This window comes from Ursus maritimus, unplaced genomic scaffold (assembly GCF_017311325.1).
Source record: "Ursus maritimus isolate PB19 unplaced genomic scaffold, ASM1731132v1 scaffold_14, whole genome shotgun sequence".
Taxonomy (NCBI): Eukaryota; Metazoa; Chordata; class Mammalia; order Carnivora; family Ursidae; genus Ursus; species Ursus maritimus.
In genome coordinates, this window is record NW_024423786.1 from 8,265,716 (window position 1) to 8,273,881 (window position 8,166).

The following is an 8,166-nucleotide window of genomic DNA, read 5'->3' on the forward strand; positions in this document are numbered from 1 at the left end:
CTGTGCTAAGCACGGATCCCAAAGTGGGGCTTGATCTTACAACCCTGAGATCATGACCTCAGTCGAAGCCAAGAGTCGGACACTTAACTGACTGAGCCACCCAAGTGCCCCTCTCTCCCTTTTAAAACACTTACCGGACCTTGTGGCTCCCATGCTTAACATCTGTGTTGGGTCCCTGTGATACTTAGAAGAAAATCCAGGTGCCTCACTGTGGTTTACAAGGCCTCTTGTGATCTAGCCCTACCTTCCTGATTTTATCTCCCTGTGCTACTTTCTCCTTCAATTGCTATGCTCCAGCCACACTAGCCTTTTCATTTCTTGAATTCATTTGTTCATTCTGCGTCAGGGCCTTAGCACTTTCTGTTCCCTTTGCCAAATACTTTCCCTTCATATCTTCAAATAGCTGGCTCCTTCTTCTCATTCAGCATCTAGCTTAAATGTTACCCCAGAGAGACTTCCTGCTACCCACCGTGTAAAGTAGCCCCCATCCATCTATCTCTTAACCCTGTTTTATTTTCTTCCTAGCTCACCTTGTTTAAAACTATTCATTGTCTGTCTCTTACCCTAGAATGCCAGCTCCGTGAGGGCAGGAATCTTGTCAGTCTGTTCACTGCTTTATCCCCAGGGCCTGGCACACAGTATGCGTTCAAATTATTTGTTGAAATAGTTAAGGGGGCTGGTGGGAAAGAAAGCTTTCTGGATAAAGGGAAACGTATAAGGGCCCTAATGCTTACTAAACTCCTATTATGGGCCTGGCCTATAATCAGTTTTGTTAGATAAGTCTTGTATGAGCTCTTTTGAGTTAGGTACCCATTTTACTGATGGAAAAACCATGATTTGGAGAGGTGAAGTAACACCCAGGAAATGGCAAAGCTGGGATTCAAACCCGGATCCCTCTGTCCCTCTCCCTCTCCACCTCTCTGATATTTGAGCCAGGCCTTCAAGAATAGGATTTCCGAGGGCGTCTGGGTGGCTCAGTAGGTTATGCGTCGTAGGGTCCTGGGATCAAGCCCCACATCGGGGTGTCCCTGCTCAGCGGGGAGTCTGCTTCTCCCTCTCCCTCTGCTCCTCCTCTGCTTGTGCTCTCTCTCTCTGTCAAATAAGTAGTAAAATAAAATCTGTTTTAAAAAATAGGATTTCAGCAAGTGAAGGAGAAGAGAGAGGGCATTCCAGGCTGATGGAACAGCAGGAGCAAGGGATTGGGGCATTGAAGAGCCCAGTGGGTATCGAAGGGTAGGTGGGCAGCCTGGTGTGCCTTGGAAGGCTAGGAGAGGAACTGATATTCTTTCCTGAGGGTGATGGGGAGCCACCGAAGGTTTGGAAGTAGGGCAAGTGGCATGACCAGCGATTTAAAGGTCATGACCAGTTTTTAAAGGTCACTCTGGGTAGCATAAAGAGGTTGAACAGAAAGGGGCTGGGGGGAGGGGAGCTTCTTGTGTCTCTCCTCTTTCTTTCCCAACATCCCTCTTGGGGCAGCTATGGGCACTCCCAATGCTCACATGTCATCCCCCTTCTCCTTTTTTTAGGCTCATCCAGTGAGGACTGGAAGTTGAGTGTTCTAGGCCCAGGCATCAGAGTGGACCATGGCTCCCAGCCCATGGGGCCGTGTATGTGGCCCCCTGCTGCTGTTGCTGCTGCTGTCCCTAGGGGCTGGCCCTGCCCTGGGCCGGGGCCTTCCCAAGCCACTTGAGGACCTGGAACCACATCTGATCCCAGGAAACCACCCCCGGGGCCCGATGGGCACAGAGCCTCAGGCCCTCGACTTCCTGTGGGAAAAGTCCAGGGATGAGAGCCCTTGGAACTCCAATGTTCCCCAGACCCCTGCTAAGGAAGTACCCAGGGAGCCCGCAGACTCTCCCCTTGGCCCAGCCCTGCATGGACCTAAAGCATCCCATAGGGGCCAAAGAGAAGGACTCCCAGTAACTGATGACCTCCAGATTGCTCAAGGGTCAAGTTCTCATGGCTGGACAGGACCTCCTGACTCACAGGAGCCTATAGAGCAAGAAGCACCAGCCCCCCATCCAGGAGGCCTCCCCCATCTCACTTTCATCCCCATAACTCCCAGACTCCAACTTAGGATAGCCACAGTTCCTCCCTCCCCAGGGCCAGGGGAGCCTGGAGGCCAAGTGGAACAATGGCCACCTAGAGATGAGGGTCTGGTGGACAAAGCCAAGATCAGAGCCTCAGAGATATCCCCCTTAGAGCATCAGGGCCCTCCCCACACTCTTGCTCCCCACTTGGGCACTACCAGGAGGCCAGTGCTGGAAGAACAGGGTGGGGGTGAGGACTTCCAGGAGGCAGCTCGAGGCCCCCTCTTCACCCAACAGGATCTAGCAGTCCCTCATGTTGGCTTGGTATCCCCCGCCGAAGTAGCATCCTCTCAGGAGCCCGGGTCCCAACCAGACCTGGTATTGGCCAAAAGCCTTCCTCCTGCTGAGGAGCTGCCAGTTGAGCTCCCCAAGAAGACTGAAGGTGAAGAGAGCTGGGAAGTCAGTCTTCCAAGTCCCTCGCCCAAACAGGCATCTGAGCTTCCTGATGTTAGGGGCTCACCAAGACCCCAGCCCTCAGGTCCCCCAGCCACAGAGACTCCTGATGGGCAGCCTAAGCCAGGTGGGTATCAAAGTGAGGGTGCTGAGCAGTGCTGGGAGGGGGCGGTGTTCCAGGGTAGCTGGGTGCCCCAGTTTCTGTGTGACCTCTGGTCCCTCTGGGTACCATTTTCCTCATTCTGGCAAATGAGGGTGATTGTGCCTCCCTTTTGGGCGATTAGACTTTGGTACTGCTGGAAGGTCAGGCAAAATAATGACTGCTTTTGTTATTTCAGAGATAGCAGCAATGAATGGAGCAGATCCCATCTCCCCCCAGCGGGTGAGAGGAGCATTGGAGACCCCAGGTACCCCCAAGTCCCTCATCCCTGGCCCCTTGGACCCTGGCTCAGCTACAAATCGAACAGAGAGCCCTGTGGGGGCCCTGCAGCCAGGTGAGGGCATGGCTAGGGGTTTGGGGGAGAGTGGGTACTCTGTCAAATAACTAAAAACCTGTGTGAGGTATATGGGGGAAGTGAATGGGGACAAACACCTGCTTAAAGGAACTAACCAGGACCTCCTTCAAAAAACTCAGGATAATAAACTAATGCTCACTGGGTACTCTGGGACAAGTCATTTGCCCTTTTGGGGCTGGAATATTCTTAAATGTGACTTGGATGTATTTAGTGCAGTTTCTCCAATGCCCATAAATCAGTGGAAGAGATTTTTTAAAATTCCAATACCCAGGCCCCATTGCAAGGAATTCGGATTCACTTGGTCTCCAGGTGATTCTAATGGGCAGCCAATGCTGAGAACTGCTGGCATATTATTAGTAAAAGCAATAGGTCGCATCGTTTAACATTATTGGGTGTTGGGCACTATGCTAAACACTTAATCCTCCTGAAACCCAATGAGGTAGGTGCTATTACCATCCCCATTTTATAGATGTGCTTAGAAAAGTTAAATAACTTCCCACCACACTAGAGAATGTGGAAAATCAAAAGCACGTTTCAAAGGGCTATTTTGATATTGTTATTATTGCAGATGAAGCCGAGGAGTGGCCGGGGCGCCCCCAAAGCCATCCCCCAGCACCCCCAGTCCAGGCCCCCTCGACGTCACGCCGGGGCCTCATTCGGGTCACCACGCAGCGCGCCCTGGGCCAGCCACCCCCTCCGGAGCCCTCAGCCAGCTCCGTGGCATCAGCCCCAGCCACCAGCCCCCCGGCCAATGCCACCGCACCCCCTCTGCGCTGGGGTCCCCTGCGGAGGGTGCTGAGCTTTTCCTGGGAGCTGCACGTCTATGGGGTGGGGGTGCTCTTCCTGTTGCCCGCATTGTTGGCACTGGCCTGCCTGGCAGCCGCGCCTTCCGGGCCCCGGCTGGCTCTGGTGGCGGCGGTGCTGGTACTCGTAGCATCTGGGCTTCGATCTGCCTACATGCTCGCGGACCCGTATGGCTCCCAGGCACGGCTGGGCTTACGCGCCGGCCTGGTACTCTACAACCTGCCCTTCCCCTTGCTGCTCACTGCTCTGGCGGCCCTCACCCTGCTCGGGCTGGGCGCAGGGCTGCCCCAGCAGCTGCAGAACCCACTCCTGCTGGGAGCGTTGGCGTTGGTGCACGGCGTGGGGTTGCTGACTACTGACCTGCTGTCGGTGAGGCCTGCGCTCAACCTCCTGGCTCAGGGCTTGTCGTGCGCCTGGGGCGCGGCCGTGTCTCTGGGCACGCTCTGCCTTTGCCGTCGCCGCCTGCTGGATGGGCCTCGGGGCTGGGACGCCAGCCCGGGCCCGCGGCTGCTGGCCGTGGCGGGCGCGCTGGGGCTGCTGGCCAGTGGCTTGCAGCTGGCGGCCGCGCTCTGGCTATACCCGGGCCCAGGCCGGGTGGGTCGCTTTTCGTGGGCCTGGTGGGGTGTCCACTTCTGGCTGCGCCTGCTGGAGCTGACATGGGCCCTCGCCCTAGCGCTGGCCGCTGTGGCCGCTGCGCGGCCCCGGCCGCCCACGGAGCATGCTTGCTGGGCTAAGTTGCTACGCCTGGCGTGCCCCACGCCCTCGGGCAAGAGCGAGGTGCCTGAGCGACCCAACAACTGCTATGCGGGGCCCAGTGGCGTCGGCGCAGGCGGCTTGGACATCAGCAAGAGCCTCATCCGCAACCCGGCGGAGGGGGGGCCGCCTGCTACATCCAGTTCAGGCGCCTGGGGCTCGGCTGCGTCTTTGGGCCGCGGCCCCCAGGGTGGACCGGGAGTGTCTCGCAGCAGCGTGGGGCCGGCGCCGTCGATGAGCGAGCTGGACCTGCGGCCGCCATCACCCATCAACCTGAGCCGCAGCATCGACGCCGCGCTCTTCCGAGAGCACTTGGTGCGAGACAGCGTATTCCGGCGCTGTGGCCTGCGCGGCCTGGCCTCCCCGCCGCCTGGGAGCGCACTGCGGCCGCGGCGGGGCAGCCACCCCGACGCCGAGCTGGAAGGCGCCGGCTCTTCGCTCCTGCGAGGCCGCTGCCGGTCTCTCAGCGACGTGCGCTTGCGCGGCCCGGTCCCACCACACGTTGCGGATGACCCTGAGGGGGCGGCTTCTCGCAGCTCCATGGACAGCTTTTCCCGGGGCTCGCTCAAGATCAGCTGGAACCCGTGGCGTCACGGGCTGTCATCGGTGGACAGTCTGCCCCTGGATGAGCTGCCCAGCACGGTGCAGCTACTGCGTGCCCCAGCCCCTGCCCCTGCCCCGCCCCCCGCCCGGCCCGGGGAACCTCAGAGTGAGACCCAGCCTCGCTGCAAGCCTGGGGACTCCCGCAGCGCCTCCAGTGACACCATTGAGCTCTGAGGGGTTCAGGAATGCAGGACCAGGGCCCCACCCTCGATGGCCATATGGCCTGGCCCATTGGGACAGCTGAACATTTGAAAAACTGGCCACCCCTGGAAACAGCCGGGCATGAACCTACCCCGTTTTTTTGTTTTTTAAAAATACCTATTTTTCCCCCCAGCGGGTATTTTGCACAGAGGCTGTGACTTACACGGAATACAGGGTGGACATGCATGGATTTGGGTGTGGGATATGGGGTCCATGTACCCCCAGACACCCCTCCAGACTCCCCAGTGTGGAGAGATGAGGCTTGCTTGTCCAGACTGACTGTCCTCTATGTGCCAAAGAAATAAACCCTTAGGAGTTGGCTCATGCCTCCCTCTGGCCATGCCAGGATCCTGATCAGAGAAGAGTTAGCAGTCCCTGCCCCCCAGCAATTCCAAGTCCTGTGTATGGTGGGGAGGGAGGACTTAAAAAGAAAAGGGCACTTGACCCTAGGAGGCTTTAGGACTAATGGCTACCATTATTTTATAGCACATCTGTCTGTCGTGCACTGTCCAGCTCTTCACGTCTATCATCTCATATTAAGCCTGATGGAAAGCATTATCGTGCCCATTTTATAGAGAGGAAGTTCAGAGAAAAAGTCATTTGTCCAGGGCCCTTTGACAAATGGTAGCTGGCACTGGACCCAGGAAGTTCCACCCCAAAGCCTGGTTCCTCCATCCCTCTTCTCCTAACACCGCTTTAGGACCAAGCCTCTCTGTCCTCCCTCTACTGCTCCTCCGTCAGGGTAACCCTCGATTTCCCAGGGTTTTAGAAAATGTCCCCAAGGGTGGAGCTCTCAGTAGCTCAGGCCAACCCATGGGGAGTAGGAGGCAGGTAGTAAGACTGAAGCTTCTCTATTTTCCAAGGCCTTTATTTCCTGAGATGAATAAATAATCAGTGGCTGAGGGGCAGGGGCGAGAGTACGGAACAGGAGCTGGCAGCATGCAGCTGGCAAGAGGGGGCTGTGATGGGCCCACCCCTGGAAGGAACCCCCCTCGTCCTGGGCAGGGGCCAAAGCCCATTAGCAGCCACCACAAGGAAAAATTCACACACGTGAAGCCTGCCCAGTTCCCCCAGGGCCAAGATCTCATGGCATCCCTATTTAGAGTTTCTTTCTCACCCCAAGGGCCTCACCTGCCCAGGCCTGGTGGGTAGGGCGTGCTTACCCCACTCAAAAATAAAGCAAGCTGCCTCAAGTGTCCAGGCAGGAGAGAGGTCTGACCTCTGGGGACAGCCTGGATGGGAGGAGATCCTGCAGGTGTGGCAGAGATTATCTGCCCTTGATGAAGCCCTCCAGCACACGGTCACTGCGCTCTGACAACCAGTAGCCGGTCATGGCCGCCACAGCCCCGATGAAGATGGCGGTGAAGACCAAGTCACCCTTGGCGGCCAGTGTGGCCAGCGCACAGATGATGACCCCAAAGAACATCTGCTGCAGCACCACCAGCTCGTCCTCTGTCATCTCTGAGAAGAAGCCTGCTGACTCTGAAGAACGAGAGAAGCACCTGTTACTCATCCCCTATGCCTGGAGCTTCCCACATACCTCATCGCTGCTACCACATACCTGTGTGCCTGGCCCACGATGTCATATACTGCCGAGAACAACTCCGACAGGGGCAGTCATTGTCCCTATCTCACTAAGTGGGAAATGGAGGCTCAGAGAGGTGAAGAGGTGTGCCCAAGGCCGTGGGGTGGGCAAGTTGGACAAAGCATGTGTACTAACCCAGCTCCAGAGCCAGATTGCCTGGCTTTGACTCCCAGCTCTGTGACCTGCTTGTCACGTGGCCCTGGGCAAGTTATTTCATCTCTCTGCATCCTAGTTTCCACTATGTAAAATGGGGATGAGAATAATACCAACAGCACTGGATTTGTTTTAGAAGTGAAAGAAGTTAATCCATGCAACATGCTTGGAACAGCATCTGACACACAGGGAGAGCCGTGCAGGCGGTCCCTATTGTCATCACTGTGATTATCCTTCATCTCATCACACCTACGGCCTGCAACCGCTCTCAGCAGCCCAGGGCAAAGACTGGTCCCACTGCATAGATAAGAATGGAGGTAGGGTGATTTGACACCAAGAATGATTTTCTTTCTACCTTGGGAGGTGTGAGGTGGCTAAAAGTCAGCCTGGAGATAAGATGAAGCGTTTGGGTCTCAGTGCAGCCTCACGGGGGTGGGGGCGGGGTGGCCGTGGGGATGAGGCTGGGCCTGTGGTTGCCTGGAGTAGGGGTTTGCCTGCCCTCCTCCTGGATAAGCACCTCCCCTCCTCAGGCTTCTGGGGGCCACTAGGGCGCTCACCTGGGATCTGTTCCTTCACACAGATGCCCTCAATCTGTTTGTAGCCCTCGGCACAGGCACAGCGATAGCTGCCCTCGGTGTTCTCGCACTGCTGGTTCTCTCCTGGACAAACCTCTGTCTCACATTCGTCTACATCTTGAGAGAGGGTAAGGCGGGGTCAGGCTGCCACTGCCAGGGTCCCACATATAGCGGCCCTGATTCCCATCTCGGTCACATCCAGACACTCCCCTCTGCCCTTGCCCAGACAACGTTCCACGCCCCCCTTCCTTCCCCTGCCCTGTCCATATCCTCCCAGCTGTTTTCAATTCGTGGTGGGCAAGGCACTGCACGCTGTCTGTGCCCCGCTGGCAGGACACTCACCGAGACACTTGGAGCCCACCTGCTGGTAGCCAGGGCTACACTTCTTACAGCGGCCTGGCCCTGCCCCCATGCAGCCCAGGCAGGCCTTGGCACAGTCTGGAGAAGGGAGAGGAGAGACAAGGGTGAGAGCTGCCCTTAGCCCCAGGGCAGAT

At 57.1% G+C, this 8,166-nt stretch overlaps 2 protein-coding genes across 3 annotated transcripts in view; one reads left to right on the top strand and one right to left on the bottom strand.

Annotated features, from left to right (window-relative positions):
- The first annotated feature begins 1,544 nt into the window (after positions 1-1,544).
- Positions 1,545-6,090, top strand: PRRT3 (proline rich transmembrane protein 3). The gene is made up of 3 exons (XM_040628140.1): positions 1,545-2,610; positions 2,822-2,977; positions 3,567-6,090. Exons 1-3 carry the CDS (start codon positions 1,584-1,586, stop codon positions 5,330-5,332), a joined length of 2,949 nt encoding a protein of 982 aa, XP_040484074.1. The 5' UTR covers positions 1,545-1,583; the 3' UTR covers positions 5,333-6,090.
- A 121-nt stretch (positions 6,091-6,211) lies between these two features.
- Positions 6,212-8,166, bottom strand: part of CRELD1 (cysteine rich with EGF like domains 1) — an 8,316-nt gene continuing 6,361 nt past the window's right edge. For both annotated transcript variants that reach the window (XM_040628477.1, XM_008697985.2), the window contains exons 9-11: positions 8,015-8,110; positions 7,655-7,789; positions 6,212-6,841 (exon numbers count right to left, since the gene is read on the bottom strand). In XM_040628477.1, the coding sequence (XP_040484411.1) occupies positions 6,627-6,841; positions 7,655-7,789; positions 8,015-8,110 (446 nt within the window). In that variant the 3' untranslated portion in view covers positions 6,212-6,626. The remainder of the gene's footprint in view (positions 6,842-7,654; positions 7,790-8,014; positions 8,111-8,166) is intronic.